Source organism: Cyanistes caeruleus, unplaced genomic scaffold (assembly GCF_971803275.1).
Source record: "Cyanistes caeruleus unplaced genomic scaffold, bCyaCae1.hap1.1 HAP1_SCAFFOLD_69, whole genome shotgun sequence".
NCBI classification, from domain to species: Eukaryota; Metazoa; Chordata; class Aves; order Passeriformes; family Paridae; genus Cyanistes; species Cyanistes caeruleus.
This window is the reverse complement of record NW_028255886.1, coordinates 3,038,973-3,057,261: the sequence shown is the minus strand read 5'-3', so window position 1 is coordinate 3,057,261 and position 18,289 is coordinate 3,038,973. Positions and strand designations below refer to the sequence as shown.

The 18,289-nt window shown below is 51.3% G+C and overlaps 2 protein-coding genes across 2 annotated transcripts in view; one reads left to right on the top strand and one right to left on the bottom strand.

The window, feature by feature from the left end:
* Nucleotides 1-18,289, bottom strand: part of LOC111944947 (uncharacterized) — a 225,502-nt gene that overhangs the window by 96,737 nt on the left and 110,476 nt on the right. Inside the window, 1 exon segment of the mRNA XM_086872677.1 lies at nt 2,163-2,797. Coding sequence (XP_086728803.1) covers nt 2,163-2,797 — 635 coding nt within the window.
* Nucleotides 7,979-13,530, top strand: LOC147647062 (uncharacterized). The gene is made up of 11 exons (XM_086872665.1): nt 7,979-8,180; nt 8,537-8,608; nt 8,987-9,058; nt 9,262-9,333; nt 9,422-9,523; nt 9,976-10,083; nt 10,367-10,438; nt 11,046-11,144; nt 11,587-11,694; nt 12,301-12,475; nt 13,003-13,530. The coding sequence occupies exons 1-11, from the start codon at nt 8,084-8,086 to the stop codon at nt 13,244-13,246; spliced, it is 1,221 nt and encodes a 406-aa protein (XP_086728791.1). The 5' UTR covers nt 7,979-8,083; the 3' UTR covers nt 13,247-13,530.

Genomic DNA, 18,289 nt, shown 5'->3' with positions numbered 1-18,289 from the left:
CCCTCAAAATTAATTGCAAATAAATAAAAAGAGGAAAAAAAAAAAAAGGTGGGGGGGAAAGGTAAAAATAAAAAAAAAAAAGGAAAAAAAAGACTCTCTTACCCCAATTTGGGGGGAGGGGAATGGAGGAAATATTGGGGGAGGGGGTGAACCCCCAGAAAAAAATTGAGGCACCCACCTCCAAAAAATTGGGGGAACCCCCCCCAAAAAAGCTCACTTTGAAAAATGCCAAAACCACCAAAAAATGGCAAAAAACACTGACAAATTAGGGGGGAACCCCCCCAAAATGCATAAAAAATGGGGCAACATCCCCTTGAATCCAAGGGATTGTTGGGATTTTTTTTCACAAAAGTGCTGGGTTTTTGGGGATGGAAGAGGAGGAGAGACCCCCTCCAAATTCCTGGAGTTGTCCCCAAGACACCATCTGCAGAGGCAGCAGAGGGGGACAAAAAGAGCATTATAGGGAAATTAAGGGAATTTGGGGAGTTTTGGGTGAATTTTAGGGAATTTTGGGATTTTGGAGGTCTGGGGAGGGTCTTAATTTTGCGGGGTTTTGCGTTCCAGGGCCGCAGGTTCATGTCCAGGGAGGCTATAGTTACCAGGAACTGGCATGGGACACCAACAAGACGGGATTCTGCTCAGGAAAACATTTATTCAGCAGAGGAACAAACTCAGATCCAGAGACAGCCCCGAACAGAGGCAGGGAGATGGGTTTGGAGAATCAGGGTGGAGTTCAAGGTTAGGGACCACTGGGAACACAGCAAGGGAGAAACACCAGGGGCCCAAACACAATCAGAAATCCCTGGGTTGCCATCCCATGAGGGGTCCAGGGTGGAATTTCTTCCTGGGCTTGCAGGGCCCATACTCCAAGGCAGAGGGATGGAATTCCCTCTTGCCCACACCTCTCACTTTAATCATGTTCATTTGAAACCAAATCTTTGCCTCCCTGGGCAGGGGCACCTCACACAAAAGCTCACTCAGTAATGGGCTCCCCCTCCCTTCATCATCCCCAAACTTTGGCTGTCTCATTCCAGACCCCACCGCACCTCCCCAATCCCAAGGCCAACCCATCTCATCTCTGCTGGACATCAAGACCTCCTTCCCAACCCCTATTTTGCCCATTTCATACCTCCCAATCCCTATCCCACCCATCCTGCCCCACCAATGCCCATCTCACCCCACCTGATTTACATCCCACTTCGCCCAGTCCCCTTCCAACCCCATTCCACCTGATGCCTTCAGAAGGCTGACCTAGAACAGAGGCTGCACAGAGGTAAGAATAAAGTTTATTATAAGGCCTTAAAGGATATACCTTGGGTATACAAGAGCCTGGCCAGGGCTACACCCAAGATCAACCAAAAATGGCCACAAAAATGGATGAACTACTCATTGTAAGGTCTCACATTTTTGTAAGCTTAGGTCCATCTGCATATTTGGGTTCATTGTCCAATTACAGCTTCAGATGGTGAAGTCCCATCCTTCTTGTTTTCTTCCTTTAGTCCACCCTTGTTTATGCTTTTGGGCCTGAAACTTGTAATGACTGCCCTTAGTATCAAGCTAGAAAAGGAATTGTTTTGTCTACCTACTCTGTGAAGAGAGCTCACCAACACTTAATATGAAGTTCAAAACTAAAAACCTAGCCAGTGCAGAATATGAAAAATATGAAAGCTAAAGCTTAAGGCATCACACCCTTAGAGGCTGTGGAATGGTAAAATTTTGGAGTGGTTTAGAGGTGGCAGATCAAACCCTCTCATCCCTTTGAATGCCAAGAAATGGAGACAACTCCACCAAATACCGCCACAACCCCCAAGTTTCTCCCTAAATCCCAGATTCCCTTGAAACACTAGTAAAAAGTGAGGCTTAAGATGCTTTTGATGAATTTGTTGATTTTTACCCCAATTTTGTCTGTTTTACAAGGATGAAGATGAACCAAAAGATAATTGAAACCAAACTAAAATGACCACCAGCCCAGTGTCTTCCCAACACAGATCACTGGTAATGTGGGTCATCAGGGCTCTGCCCAACGTGGGTCCTCTGATGGGGGATGGAGCTGGAGCAGCATATGAAGCTCTTCCTGCACTTGGGGCACTCGCAGGGCTTCCCTTAGTGGTGCCTCTGTTGGTGTCTGGTTGAGTTAGAGCTCTGGGTGAAGCTCTCCCCACACTGGGGACATTTGTAGAGCCTCTCCCCGCTGTGGCTGCGCCGGTGGGAGATGAGGTGGGAGTTTCGCTTGAAGCCCTTCCCGCAGTCAGGGCAGCGGAAGGGCCTCTCCTCTGTGTGAATCCGCTGGTGCACGAGGAGAGTGGAGCTGATGCGAAACCTCATCCCACACTGGAGACATTCATAGGGCCTCTCCCCAGTGTGGGTCATCTGGTGAATGGTCAGTTGGGACCTCTGGCTGAAGGTCATCCCACATTCCCCACACTCATAGGACCGTTCCCCAGTGTGGGTCCTCTGGTGGATGGTCAGGTAGGAGCTGTTTCTGAAGCTCTTCCCACACTGGGGACACTCATAGGGCCTCTCCCCAGTGTGGATGCACCGGTGCCTATTGAGGTTGGAGTTGTCCTTGAAGCCCCCACCACAGTCGGGGCAGTGGAAAGGCCTCTCCTCTGTATGAATCCACTGGTGCTGGAGGAGATGAGAGCTGGTCTGAAACCTCTTCCCACACTCGGGACACTCGTAGGGCCTCTCCCCAGTGTGGATGCACTGGTGATGGATGCAGTCGGAGACGCAGCTGAAGCCCTTCCCACATTCCCCACACTCATAGGGCCATTCCCCAGTGTGGATCATCTGGTGGTGGATCAGGCTGTTTCTGTAGCTGAAGCTCTTCCCACACTCCAAGCACTTGTAGCGCTTCTCCCCATCCTGAAGCTGCTCATGGACCACCAGCTCAGAGGCCTGGCTGGATCTCCGGCCGCCTTCCCGGCACAGGGTGGGTCTTTCCTCCTCAGAGCACCCTGGGATGGGTTTGGAGCCCCTCCTCCTGTGGGATCTCCAGGGATTTTCCTCCCCATTGGATTTCTGTGCTGTGGAGCTGCTCAAATCAGCCTGTACCATGAGGTTCTGCCGTGGGGATTTGTCCTCCCTGGTCTCCATCCTCAGCTCCTTGTCTGGGGGAGGAAGGACAAGGAGAGGATGGGATTTGCCTCCGTGCCAGAGGGAAGGGGAAGGAGATCCCCCCAGTGCATCCACAGCAGGACGGCGTTGGCAGCGGGGTTGTCCTGCAGCTGGGGGCCATGCTGGGCTGGGAGATGGAGCAGGAGAGAGGGGGAAAGGGGCACTGACTTCCTCCTCACCTGCCTGGGTGTCCTGGGGCATCTTCCTCTTCCTTGTAGCCTCTTCTTCCATCCAGCCAAGGTTTGGGAATGGGAAATCCTGTCTTGGGGAAAAATACGATTCATGAGCACATCGGCTGAGGGGGTTCCTTCTGCCCATGTTCATCTCTAGAAGTCAACAAGCATCTGCAGTCCATAAAAAACCCCAAACACCAAGATTCAGCCCTGAAAATGCCTCCCAGAAGTTCCCCATCTCTGTTCTCTCCCCTTTGGTGTTCAGGGTTTCCCTCCCATCCCAGCTCCTGGAGGTCACGCTTGCACTGGGGGTCCCCAGTCTACTCAGTCCCTGCCCTCCCCAGGCTGCTGGGAGTGCCAGGAATCCAAGAAGTTCCCCGTTTCCATCTCAGCACTTAGGGATGCTGGAGGTTTTTGGGGCTTCAGAGTCCCTTCTCCCCTTATTCTCTGCTTTGGGGTGCAGGGGGTCCAAGGAGTTCTCCCTGCCCCTCTCCAGGCGGTTGAGGGTCCAACAAATTGCAGAGCTCCTCCTCTCTGGGCTCCCCACTTTGGGGTCCTGGGGGACACAGGGCTCTGCTCCTCCAGGCTGCCTCTGCCAGCAGCTGCCACCAGGACCCCCCCAATGTTCCCCCAAGGGGCATTTTGCATACAGCTTTGGAGTTCTTCATTCTTCAAACATCACCCACAAAAAAACCCAACCCAGGAACCCTCCAGGATACCAGGGCCAAGCTCCCCCACCCCGGTCAGCTGTGGGATGCGGGGTGATGATCCCACGGGTGGGGGTTGTGAATTCAGGGTGTGCTGGACCTTGTGATTCCTTCTCCTTTCCCTGATCCTCCTCTGTCCCTCCTCTTCCTCTTCCTCCTGCTCCGCCTCTTCCTCCCTCCTCCACCTCCTCCCTAACACCACTCCCTTCTCCTACTTCCATCCTGTCTTGCTCTCCTTCATCCCTCCTCTTCCATCCCTCCCCCTCCTCCCCCAGGAGCAGTGACACCCTCGGTGCCCCATTCCCGAACCCTTCACAGCCCACAGCAGGAGCGGGGATGGAGCCAGGATAGGTCGGGATGGGCAGCGCGGGGCTCTCCGCTGCTCCCACCCGCTGGGGATGGAGGGAACCCGGCCCAGGGAAAAGGAGAGGGAAACTGGGAAAATTGGGGGCTGCAGATCCCCCAAAACTGGGCTGGCTGGGGACCCTGGCTGGGGACTGCCAGCCCTTGGGGCTCCTCTGGGGAAATGTGGGAGGGGGGAACACAGAGAGGGCTGGGGGATCCCAGGAGTGGCAGCACTGGCAGGGACTGGTTTGTACTGGGATCATCCTGGCACTGGCTGAGATTGCACTGGCTGTGTACTGACATCATCCTGGGATATCATACTGGGATCGTCCTGGCAGTGAGTAGGAGCCTGCAGGGGGCAATTGAGACCAGGTTGTGAGGAACTGGGAACATGCCCTGCGCTCCCCAGAACCCTGGGATCGCCCCCCATAGGTCCCATGTGTCCCCCAGACCCTTCAGGATCCCCGAGTGCCCCCTCAGCGCCCGTTCGGGACCCCCCAAAACGTCCCTGGATCACTGAATGCTCCCGACCTCACAGATGCCCCTTCCAGACACTGCTGAGAATTCATCTCCCATCATCCCAGAACACAGTTCCGCGCCCAAACCTCCTGCTGTGCCCCGCGCCCCAAAGAGCCCGGTTACAGCTCCCCAGGTTCTCCCTAGGCGCTCCCGAGCCGTATACATTCGCCCCGAGGACCTGCAGCCACGGCTCGGACGCAGAAATGCTCTCCAAGTACCTCCCCACATCGCCAAATGCGCCTTCCGAGCCACTTACGGGACTACAGCTCCCATCATGCTCTGCGACGCCCGTAAAACGCTATTGCAGCCGGGACTCCATCTCCCGTCATGCCCCACGCCCCACTGGAACCCATTGGAGCTGCGCCTATAACTCCCGTGATGCTCCGCGGCCCCATTAAACCGTTTTACATCAGCGCCTACAGCTCCCATCATCCCCCGCGACCCATAGATTCCCCGTTACAGCCCCCCAAGTGCCCGCCTGGTCCCCGAAGGGCCCCCAGATTCACGTCCCTGACCCCCAAGCGCCCCTTTGGACCCCCAAGTGCTCCCCCAGGCCCCGAATTGTCCCACAGAATCCCTAAGTACCCCTCCAAGTGCCCACCCGACTCCCCCAAGTGTCCTCCAGACCACCAAGTTCTCTCTAAATTCCCTCCCCAGACACAAAACTGCCCCAAATGTTCCTCAGAAAAGTTTCCGTGGACCCCAAAGTGGTCCCTTTTACCCTGTCTGAGAAAATGATTAAAAAATATGATCAAAGGACTAAAAATAGGTGTAATTAGCATAAACAGGGATAAATAGTGATCAATTAATTAATGAAGGTGGAACTTTGAACCAAGGACCAATAATGTTTTTAGTTGCTAAAAATGTATCAATTATTTTATATAAATATAAAAATTAGGTTATAAAAATACAAAACAATATTATTATAAAAATGAAATTTTATTTTTATTAATTAATTCAATTTTATTGATAAAGAGAAGTTGATAAATGTTATCAATGTTTTAGGATGTCAGTCCCAGGTGGGCCATGTCAGACATGCTGAGGCTCGGGGTGAGGAGCAGGTTGTCCAAACAGGGGCAGCCTGCGAGGGATTCATTCTTCTTTGTGACCAGACTCCCTAAGGAGATATTCAGCATCAGGATTGTAAAGAGTAAATCCTGACCTCCTGATCAATACAGAAAGATATTTTACAGTTTGAACAGTAGAATGTTGTCATCATAAGGTGCCTTCTTTGTTAATATAGCTCATATTGTGTCACGGTTGTTAAATACCAATGTTGTTGTACCAGCCTTCTTTGTTAAAATACTTTTATAAATGAAATTAGAATTTTGACAACTAGGTCCCTTGGCTTAATGGCAGTTTAATTAAAAATGAATACAATTTACTAATCTGAAGAGCAATGTGGTATAAAGGAATATAGTTTAGTAAAATAATACAGTTTAATAAAGAATTAAAATTTATATATATAATCTACTAGTAATTAAGTATGATTAAAGCATAAGCAAAACCCACCAGGGTATGGAGGCTTCCCACCCTGCCTCACGTTCAAAACAAAGCACTTCAAGCTAAACTCATATACTGTATGCTTATACATATTCATTAATGTTTCCTGTAAGTTTCCTCCTATTTCTGATTTTTCTGACTTTACATCATTTTTATTCATGGCACATGCCTCACTTGTTGTCAGAAGGTCTTCAGTCTTCTTTTGGTGGTCTTTTGGTGAAGGCTTCTCCTTTTCCTCATTGTCCTTTGGATAACCTTACAGGTTTGCGTGTGCGTACTAAGCCTTGTGTTATCTTAGTCTACTAATTAGCCTTATATTTACTAATCTTTACGCCCAATGCCTAAATTTCTTCTAATTTTGGTCCATCTCAAGGCCATTTTGGTCTTGAGACACCATTTATCTTCTAAACTACATCCTGTACCTTAATTTTGACATGTGACATCTGCAAAGGGGTACATCTGCTTTGTAACACTGATTCTTGATTGTTTCTAAGCATAACTTTAAGAACAGCTACAATTTAGTGAGCATGAACCAATTCCATTTATTACAACTGCAAATACGCCTTATGCACCTTTTTATTGGTTTCCATGCTAACGGCCTTGCTTTCTTCCTTGCTATGGGTAAACTTGTATTTTCTCAATTTCTTCTTTTGCTACCTCAATTGTTTGGCCTGCAGACCAGTTGCTAAGCCCATCCACATTCAGCTCTTAGTCTTCAGAGGGAAACTTTGAGCACAGTGAGAATCTCCCAGTGTGCAAGAGGGTCCCTGTGTGCCAGCTGCAGCTGGGGCCTCAGCCATCTCCTCTCTCAACAGGTCCCCCTCTGCAGCTTCACAGGAAAGGCCAACACCTCCCTCAGAGACACCTGCACCACACAATTCACATCTCCATGCCCATACGTGATGTCCCTGTCACAGCTGCATTATCAGCTTGCTGCTGTGCAGATGCTGCCACCACCCAAAGCAAGGCCCTGTGTCCCTGAAGGGACCCGCCCTGCTCTGTGGCCTGGACTGAAGGTGGGTCCCTCCTGCCAGGGCAGGGCCTGACACAGCTCTTCTGTTCCAATAAAGAGATGGAGCTGTCACCCCAGTGTCTGGCTGGTACCACCAGCAAAGCCCACACAGCACCAGCCCTGGCTGAGCTCCATGTCCAGGAGCAGGCGGGGCTGACCACGGTGTGGGCAGGCAGGAGCCAGGCAGGGGCTGCTGTGACCAGCAGCGGGGCCCCGAGGGGCTGGGGGAGTTTGTGTTGAGTGTCCCTGGGCTGAGGGCTCATTTCCTTCAGTGGCATCACCTGGGCCTGGACCTCCTCCAGTGCCATGCCCAGGAAAAGAGGCAACAATCAAGAGCATCTCATGGGACAGAACATGACCAGCAATGTCAGCAGGCAAAACCAAGGTTTTGTTTAGCAATGACCCTTTGATGAAGTCAAAGATTTACAATCAGTCCAGTACAGATTGGAGTACAGATGGGAGAACACTCAGGGGGTACAGCCAAGGCCATGAGGTCACAGCAGTCTCTGGGGTGACAGCAGGCTGAGGTGACAGAAGGCTCTGAGGTCACAGAGGTCCCAGAGCCCTGTGGTTGCACAGCACCACAAGGACCGAGCAGTCAGTCCTTGACCACGACTGTTGTGGCAGCAGTGGTGCTGACATTGGGACAGCGGTGTCAGGACAGTGGTGGCAGCAAGAGCTGCAGGACTGGCAGTGGACAAGGCACCATGGCCTTTGCTCTGCGCCTCTTCCTCCTGCTCCTCCTGGCAGTGGCCCTGCCTGACAGGGCTGCCCAGGCTGCTCCGTGGCGAGCACGGCGAGCAGGTGAGCCCAGGGCCTGGCTTCCCTTTCCTGGGACAGCACTTCCTTCTCCCTGGGAAGCGTTGGGGATGGTTTTCCCCAGGGCTTCAGGGAGGGTTTCCTCTGTGGGAGGGAGAGAGTCCCCAGAGCCCCTGGGCTGGTCCTGCTGCCTCTCCAGGGATGTTGCATGGGGCCTATAAAGAGGGTGGAGAGTGACCAGAGCCAGCCTAGAGCTCCCCAAGTCCCTCTGCAGCTTTGGCCATGTCCATTGACATCTGGCTCCCATGGCATTACCCAAACCCCTTGCAGTGCCCAGTTCCCTAAGGCAGAAGGGCATCCTAGCACACCGTGGAATGGTTCTGATCTGTGCTCCCTTCTAGATTGGGATCGTGACATGGGGCATCTGGAAGCCCTAGGACATGACGGTTTGAGACCCATGGAGAATGCTGGAGGCAAGTTCTCAATGTCCCTTTCCGCACAGAATAATCACTGTCGAAGTGGCAAGAACTTACGTGCCACTTCACTTAAGAGTCTGAAGGTTGATGGATTCTGGAAACATCGCTCTGCTCCCTTCTGGAGCCCTGAGTGATCCCACAGCATTACTGTCAGTGAGAGGAAGGAGCATTTAGCTGTTAATCTCTTCCCATGTGCAATGCCAGTGTCTCCTTCTGTGTGCTCTGTGCAGCCACAGAGAAGATCAGAGAGGGAAGGGGCCGGGCCCAGGGCTGTGCCCCGGGACTGTGCCTCGTGTGGCTCCTTTGCCAGCCCCAGGGAGCCTGAGGATCTCCTACAGAGCCACGGGAGCTCTTCTGTCCTGCCTTTCTTTGCAGCCAAGCCTCTTGGTGAAGGTGATCTGGCTTCTCAACCCACATCCAGGACTGAGGCTCTGGGAGATGGTGAGGGTAGGTCAAGGCCTTTCCCCCTGGGAGAGCTGCCAGCTCAGAGCCCAAATCGCAGCCAGGGCAGCATCGCTGCAGGTGCCAGGACAGAGCTGTGCACGTGTGTTACCCTCGCCCTGCGTGATCCCCTCAGCACTCCTGCGGCTCAGTGCTGCCTGTGCAGATCAGCAGACATGACAGAAGCTTCTGTGGCTGTTGAGTTACAGGTGTGTCTGCAGGGAGGACTTTCCAGGCTCCTGGGCTGGATGCTGCACGCAAGCCCAGCTCCCGTCACAGGGGTGAGTATGGTGTCCTTGCTGATCCCACAAGCTGAACCCTGATTTTTAGGATCCATTCCTGGGACATGGATATATATTTTTTTATAAGGTCCTCCAAGAGGAAAGAACAAAGCTACAGGACACTGGAAACCCCATGAGCCATCCAATACCATGCAGCAAATGCTGAAGGAAATGCTGCAGGGAGGACAAGGTGGGTCCATGTCCCTCAACCTCCTCCTGACACTCAGCAGCCGGGGGCTTTCTCTGCACATCTGGTCACACCGTGCCCGGCACAGCAGGAAGGGATCCATGGCAGCCTTGCTGCCCCGCTGCTGCTTTCATGGCCTGCAGGGCTGTTTCCCAGCCTGGCCTGGCTGCAGCTTCTCCCCAGCCTCTGCAGGAAGGCATTTGGCATCAGCTGACAGGGAGCCCAAACTGCATCGTGGGCCATGCACATCCTGAGATCCCCTGCAATTTCCTGGTCTTGGGCTAGATCAGGTGTAGGGGCTGTTTGGAGGAGAGAGGGCTCTGGCCAATCCCATAAGTTTATATGATTTCCTAATCCTTATCTTTGACCTCGACTAGTATCCCATCATGATGACACCACTTCCCTGAAAGGGGAATGATTCCATCTGATCCAGCTGTGGCTTTTCCTTTCTCCAGAGATGAACCCAAAGGCTGTGCTGAAGGTGCCTTTTCCCGGAGGAAGCAGTGGCTCATGGGCAGCCTCTGCTGCAGGAAGGGAGGCCATGCCAGGCACAGCCCCAGGAGGTAATTGCTGTGCCTCTGGGCCTGAGCCCTGCTGAGGCTTGAGCTGTAAATCTCTGCTGCTTGGCAGTACCTGCCTTTCAGGGATTTTGCACAGAGCATGGAAAAGGTGTTGAGAGTGTCCAGGGCCAGCCCAGAGCTGCCCAGGCCCCTCTGCAGCTTTGGCCATGTCCATTGACATCTGGCTCCCATGGCCTTCCACGACCCCCTTGCAGTGCCCAGTTCCCTAAGGCAGAAGGGGGTCCCAACACACCATGGAATGGTTCTGATCTGTGCTCCCTTCTAGATTGGGATCATGACATGGAGCATCTGAAAGCCCTGGCACATAATGGTTTGAGATCCATGGAGAATGCTGGAGGCAAGTTCTCTATGTCCATTTCTGCACAGAATTATCAGTGTGAGTGTGGCAAGAGCTCACTCTCATGCCATTTCCCTCAAGAGTCTGAAGGTTGATGGATTCTGGAAACCTTGCCCCACTCCCTTCTGGAGCCCTGAGTGATCCCACAGCATTGCTGTCAGTGGGAGGAAGGAGCATTTAGCTGTCAATCTCCTCCTATGTGCAATGCCAGTGTCACCTTCCATGTGCTCTGTGCAGGCACAGAGAAGAGCAGAGAGGAAGAGGCTGGGCCCCGGGCTGTGCCCCGGGGCTGTGCCTCCGGTGGCTCCTTTGCCAGCCCCAGGGGGCCTGAGCTGCTCCCATTGCTGCTGCCAAGCCCTGGCCCTGCCTGGGGCTCAGTTCAGAGCTGCTGGCAGCTCCAGGGAGACCTTTCTCCCCTGACTGCCATGCAAGGGGCTCCTTCCTTCCCACTGTGGGGACACTTGGGGACACTGCAGGCACGTGATCCCCCTGCTCCTGCTCCTGAGTGGAAGGCAGAGAGGAGGGAGTGCCTTGGAGGGCACCAGTCACCCAGGTGCACTCATTGCCACTCTGGACTGATGGAGAAATGGAACTACTTTCCATTAAGGTCCTCCAAGATGGAAGAACAAAGAGATGGAAGACAAGAAATCCCTGGAGGCATCCCAACTTCTGGACAAGATGCTGAGTGATCTGGAGAGACGCCGTGGTGGGTTCATGTCCCTCAGCCTCCTCCTGACACTCAGCGGCCAGGGGCACATCAGGACACGCCGTGCCCGGCACAGCAGGAAGGGATCCATGGCAGCCTTGCTGCCCTGCTGCTGCTTTCATGGCCTGCAGGGCTGTTTCCCAGCCTGGCCTGGCTGCAGCTTCTTCCCAGCCTCTGCAGGAAGGCATTTGACATCAGCTGACAGGGAGCCCAAACTGCAGCGTGGGCCATGCACACCCTGAGATCCCCTGCAATTTCTGTCTTGGGCTAGATCAGGTGTAGGGACTGTTTGGAGGAGGGAGAGCCCTGGCCCAGCCCCAATAACCTGGATATTTTCCTGACCTTTATCCATGACTTTAACAAGTATTGCCTCCTGAAGATACCACCTCCCCTAATGGTGAACAGTTTTATCTTATGCAGCTGTCCCTTTTCCTTTCTCAAGTGCTGGAGCAGATGTTTGTGCAGATGATGGCATATGCTAGAGGAAGGAATGGCCCTGTGCCAGCTCCTGTTGCAGGAAAGGAGGAGATGCCAGGCCCAGGCACAGGAGGTAATTGCTGTGCTGGGCTCTCCCTCGGCAGGGCTGTGTGCCAGCAGCTCTTCCCTCAGGGCCTGGATGGAGCTGGAGGTGCCGCGGCTTCCAGGCCTCTGGAGCTCATTCCCAGCCCCTGGGAATCGGGACTTGTGCACCAACATCTCTCCCCCAGCAGCTGCTCCTGTAGCTGGCCCTAAGCATCCAGAGGCCCAAGACACAGGAGCAGCCCAGAGTGGGAGCCCTGCCGTGAGCCCAGGGCCACAGCCAGCCCTGGCTCCCAACCGGGCAGGGGATGCACTGGCCCCTTACAGGGCCTGGCTCTGTCCCCTTGGGCTGGGGGAGCTGTCACAGAGCAGGGAGGGTCAGGGGTGGCAGTGGCTGCTAAGGGATGGGTTTGGCCCGTGTCCCTGGAAGGAGCCACTGCCCAAGCAGCTGTGCTGTCCCGGGCTCTGCTCTCGGCCTTCTGGGCTTTGTTGGGTGGCACAGCCTGTGCCAAGGGGTGGCAAGGTGCCTGCAGGCCCCAGCTCTGGGGGAAACAGAGAATGTCCTGGCCGTATCCACCGTGCTGCCAGCTCAGCAATGGAGCACAGCACAGGCTCATGCTGCTCATTGCTCCCACAGATGCACTTGGCAAGTCCAGTATAAATGCTGAGAATCCACCAAGCACCCCAAGAGTGTTCTGCCCGCAGGATGTGCGCAAGTCCTGCATGATAGGCACAGCAGTGACACTGTTCACAGTGCCACTTTCCATGGTCCTGTGCTATGTTGGATTCCAGTGGTGGAAGGACAAGAAACGGTAAGTTGTTGTTCATCTCCACCCTCCAGCTTCTTGAAAGGCTGCTCATAGTCAGGAAACATTCCCAGTGAGGCTGCTGTGCACTTGTGGGTAATCAGTGGTTGCCCAAATAACTCTGCTGAGAGTTCTGCTGCTGCCCAGGCCTTTCATTGGCCTCTTAATTGCTGGGCCTTGTCCTGGGGAGCCCGCTGGGGCTGCAGCCAGTGCTGGCTCCCACTGAGGCTGCCTGGCCAAGAGCAGCCCCAGGAGCAGCGGGCAGAGGCAAAGCAAGGTGGGCAGGAGAAAGAGCGGGGACGAGATTGCCCTTGAAAGGCAGAGGCGCTCTGGGGCCCGCTCCTGGCCAGGGACCCTGCCCAGAGCCATCCCCTGGTTGCCAGGGCCTTGAGGGGCAGCTGTCCAGCTGGGCCAAGCTGTGCCAGCAGCTCCAGCCGTGCTGGGGAGCCTTGGCCGCTCTGGGCCCTGCTGTGCAGGAGGGTCCCTGAGTGCCCACGGCAGCTGGGGGCCTCAGCCACCTCCTCTCTCCACAGTCACCCTGCTGCAGCTCCAGCATACCAGCCAAGAAGGTGTGACTCTCCCTTGCCCTCAGGGAGCCCAGAGATTGCCTCGTTCATCAACTCTCAGATGTGGCCTCAGAAGCAGGAGTCGACCTGGAAAGCAGAGCACCAGCACTCCGTGCCTCCCCCACGGCCCCCCAGCCCGCCTGTGAAGAGGAAGCCCCCTGAGATCCCCCCACCTCCTCCCCTCCCGAGCCAGCCACCCTGGTCCAGCTAGGACTGAAAGTGGGACAGCCATGGCAGGGCTTGGGCCACCAGCAGCTTGGGGCATCTGCTCTTGGCTACAAATAACACATTACCTGTGGGTAACAGCCAGAGGCACTTGTCCTACTCTTTTACCTTCAACGGGAAGGGCTGAAGATTCTTCCCATGCCCTGTCTTATCCCTTTTGATTTTCATACAGCTGGGTTCTGGCTGAACCTTTTCAAAGACCTTTATTTACCCTTCATGTTGTAACCCACCTACCAAGGAAAAAAAAAATAAAAGTTTTCTTTCAGTTTAGACTTCAGTTTTAGTGTGGTTGGGCCACTCAAATTTTGAGCAATTAATTTTCCATGGTGCCTCTTCCCTTTTCCTTCCTATCTACCAAAAGTTCATCTGGACATGAAAATCAACAGAATTACTGAGATTCACCTCAAAGCCCAGAGGAGAATCTCACACAAAATATTCTCCCTGTATACTGCACAACAAGAAATATTCAGAGGAAAATACCGTGGCAGCTGAGGCTCCTGGAACTCCCAGAATCCTGAGCCTGCAGAGGAGGCAAACAGCCCTGGCAGAGGCTGAGGGGAATTCTCCTCAGACTCCTCAGAAAGTGTGTCACTTCAGGGGGGGGAAGCTTTTAAACCTTTGCCTTACCTTCCTCCTGTGCTAAAATGCAAGGCTCCTCCTGAGAAAATACTGAGCTACAAACAATTCTCCATTCCTCAACAAAGCTCCTCAGTTGCTCAACTTAAAGAGCAAAACTATATGTCGTCGGAAATTTCCCATCAAAGCCCATTTGCAGAGAAACCCCACCATACGTGAGCAAATATTTATTAGCATTTCAGTTCACTCAAAAGATTGCCCCTTTTTTTCCCCAGAGAGTGTATTAGAACCATTTGCTCTTGACAGGACTCCTTGGATGGCCCCCAGACCTGGCTCCTCACCACGCCCTGCCCAAGGTGTTCATGCAGCCAGGCAGCACCACCTGACTTTGCCACCCTTTTCAGGCCTTGGGCACGGCTGGTGCCACGGTCCCCTCTGGTGCCACAATCCCCTCTGGTGCCACAATCCCCTCTGGTGCCACAGTCCCCTCTGGTGCCACGGTCCCCTCCTGGCTCGTGGTGTGTCCCTGCTGCTGGAGGAGCCCTGCTCGTGCTGCTGCCTGCGTTCAACAAGGCCGGTGCTACTCCCCAGCTGAAAAGAGACTAAAGGCACTGCTTTGGGCAGCTGGTTGGAACGAGTTTAACACTTCCTCATCTCTATCACAGACCTCCTAAAACCTGTAACTTCTCTTATTCTTTTTCTTCTTCTATACTTCTGTGTTTTTCTTTTCTCACAGATTTCTCAGTCCCCTTTGGGCTGAGCTCCTTTGGGATCCTCCCTCGTGGGCAGTCCCGCTTATCTCAGTTCTCTGGGTTTGAAGAAAAACTCCCAAGTTCATTAGAATCTTGTTTCTCATGTTTATTAGAAGGTTATTACAAAACTTGGCAGGTCTCTCCAGACTATCTGCACAAGCTCAATTCACCACAACCTGGCTCATTTTGCTCTGATGGTACAAAATGGCCCCGAAGCACGCGGCTGCCTCATCTTTATATCTATTTCTAACCTTGTTAACTACGGACACGTGTATTGTTTTTCTATTTTAACAACTAAGTTTTCTATATCTACTTACATAACTAAAACTGCAACTAACTTTCAACCAAACATTCTTTGTGCTCCCAAAAACTGCAGAATCATGGAGAAGAAGGAAGAAGAAGAGCTAAAAAAGACCACACCTTTCTTCCTCCATCTTTACTCCGTGTATTAAACCCCTATAAAATCTGTATTTTTCACCTCAGTGGCATACTAAACATTCTACTACTTTCTACTTAATTTTTTATAAATCCTGGTTTACCCAGGGAGAGTTGGAAGCCTTTCTGTCAATGGCAAATAGGATTGATACTGTTTTGGAGAATAGGACAAACAGATAAATGTCTCTCCATTTCTGGATTCCTGTATCTCCCTCTTCTCTTTGCCAAAAAAAACCAACTTTTTTCTTTGATTACTTGTTTTAGAATGGCTTCCCTGACCCTGAATGAGTCAAGCAGATGATGTCTAGATTTGACACACTGGTCAAAGCTCTCCAGACATTTTCTCTCGACTGATTCATGGCAAAACTGTGTTGCATAAGGCAACCAACAAAAGATAAGGCACAAATACAATGGCTAATTGATCTTATTCAACAACCTTATCTCTCGCAAAAGTTCTTAAATTTCTGTATTAAACACCCCTCCCTCACAAAGTCCTCAGTCCATAAATTTTGCACGCTGTTTGTTCAATGTCTAAGATGTTGAATGCTGTTTTCATGCTAAATCACGTTTGCGTACTGGCTTCTTGATTTCTGGAGTCTTCGTCTGCTTGTTTCTCAGCTTGATACGGTTTCACGCACTTTGCAGGAACCCACTTTGGTCCTGCACCTGTGGAGACACAGGCATATCCTTTTCCTTTTTTGCCTGAAAGGGTACTCAAAGGAGTTTTTAAGCTCCATTCCTGGGGCCAGAAGAGATGTGAGGTGACTGTGACATCGGCACCTGTGTCCATTGTCCCTTGAATTGACACTGTCTTGCCATTTTATGTCAAGTTGCAGGTGATTACAGGTCTATCGCGACTTATCTGCTTTACCCAGGTGGCATGAACTTCAGTAGACTCATTAATAGATAAAACTTGCCTGCTGATCAATGGTCTGATTGGATAATTTGCATGCAGAGGCAAAGCAATGGCTTTAGCTACTAAAGGTTTTGCCGAAAGGATCCACGGAGGACGTAAAGCTTGAGCTAAAACCGTCAATTCTTCATTCTAGTCTGCAGAAACAACACATGGATAAATAACAAGCCCCAAAATACTGCATCTGTCCTTGCCTATAATCAGGAAGTCTTGCCTCTTTTTTCGATGTTCCAGAGACTCCTGTATGGAGTACTGCATGATCCTCATTCAAAAAACAAACCAAGTTGGACGTTGCCAATTCACATTGTGCACCTGGTGGCAATAAGCCTGGATCACTGGGAAATTGACAAATGGTCTTGCTGAGGGAATCTGATTGGCATTCCCTGATGATCACTCTCTGACCGGAGGCCTTTAATGGAATTGACTTTGAGGCTGTCGCTCCATCTCCATTTGTGTCATCATGTGGTGACTCTTCGCACTGTTTTTGGAGTTTCCCAGCAGAGCTAGAGGTTTTCCCTCTACATGTGTTTTTGAATAGCATTGGCTGGGATGATGTTTTCCTCTTCGGCACCTGGGACAAAGGCTTTGTACTTTTTTCTGCAATGGGCAGCTCTTTTTCATGTTTCCCAGTTTCCCACATGGAAAGCGTGCTCCCTCATGAAGCGATGTTTCCATCACAACTGCACAGCTGAGTCACTGAAAACCTGACTTCATACTCTTTACTATTTTCATAAATCCTTCGAGTTGTTCTTCGAGCATTCTCTCGAATTCTTCTGTCGAAACACTCGCAACATGCGGAGTGCCTATCTTGCTACATGCCTCTATCATTTCTTCCATGGTTGGATATCCAGGCAACGCACTCTCAGTACGTCTGCACTCTGCATTAGCATTTGCGAAGGCACGGCCTTGAAGCATGTGTGGCTTCACCTTTTCATCCATCACCTGCTGGTCAATCACCTGTGTGAGGTGATCAATGAAGGTAGTGAAAGGCACTGAAGGGTCTTGCTTCACTTCTGTGTAGATGCCTTCTGAGGTTCCAGTAGGTTGAATTTGCAGCAGTGTCTTTTCAGATGCTTCTACAACATCTCGAAGCACTTCTGGAGGCAGATCTGCTATTTGAATTTCTGGCTTGTGATACGGCACATTTACTCCTGCCATTTGAGTTGCTGTGATGTCTGCATACGGTCCTCTTGCATATTTGTTCCTCAGTTCAAGGAGAGCTTTTCTCCATCTTGAATTCCACAGTATATATTGTGAATCTGTGAAAATTGTTGAGGCTATATACTTGCAGTCATATGGTGTCATTTCATGGCTGAGGAAAAGACCTCTTAATAATTGCTGAAAATGTGGAGAACCAAGTCCTTTTCCTTCCACAGCATCTAATAAATCCTTTAAAAGACAGCGATCCACAGGCTCCCATCTAGGAACATCATCTCTTCTTCCAAGCCTCACTGGTAATACTGTAATGTCCTCAGTTTCTCTGAAAGCATCAGCACCTTCCTTGAGAAGTACCTGCATATCAGGTCCTCACCCTCCTCTTTGAGGGAGATTTGATATAGATTGTAGCTTTGGTTGTTGAGGAGCTGTAGGTATAGTAGAAAAATACAGTGGTTGTGGATTGTGAATGCACACAGCTTCCTTTAAATCTTGAAAAACAGGAGAAAATTGTAATCTTGTTGGAGATGTCCTGTCCTGAGAACCAGTCCTTTGGAGCAGTCTTTTGAAAAGCTGAAATATCGGCTTGAAGCAGAGAATGTGGCATTTGAATCGATGACAGAGGAATTCCTTCGCCTGCTGTTGTTGATATTGCTTCGTTTTTGTCTAAAATATTCTCGATTGTATTTGTAGAAAAAATTAGAAGCTGCTGTGATGCTTTTTGCCCACAAGGTAGCGATGCTGCTCCATGAATTCGCTCTGGCTTCAGTTTTATAAACGGCTGAGCCTCCAACGGGTTTTGTACCATTCGAAAAATATTCTAAAATTCTAAAAAATTCTAAAATCCCGTATTTAGAGAGGAATTCCTTTTTAGGAGATAAATCCCTTTTAGGAATCTATGGATTTTAGTACTTTTTAGTACTTTTCCAAACTGCTCACTTTGCTTTCCATAGTAATCGCAACACCCTCTGCTTTTTCAGCTTTCCCCCACACCTCTCCCTCTTTTCCCAAATCCTCTGTGGGGTTGGGATCAGGGGCTCCCACGCTGTTGAGGGATTTGGGGGTTTCCCTTGCTTTTGGAAAGGGCAGTTCGGATCTGGGTGGCTGGGTTTCCTCTCCCCCTGTTCCACCCCCTTGGCAAGGGGGTGATATATTACATTAAAGACAGTATGACTTGTTTCTGTCATATTTCCATGGA

Coding starts and splice junctions, on each gene's coding strand:
- LOC147647062 (XM_086872665.1), top strand. CDS start 8,084: ATGGCCTTTGCTCTGCGCCTCTTCCTCCTGCTCCTCCTGGCAGTGGCC. Junction 8,181..8,536: donor GTGGCGAGCACGGCGAGCAG/GTGAGCCCAGGG, acceptor GCTCCCTTCTAG/ATTGGGATCGTGACATGGGG. Junction 10,439..11,045: donor ATCCATGGAGAATGCTGGAG/GCAAGTTCTCTA, acceptor CTTTCCATTAAG/GTCCTCCAAGATGGAAGAAC.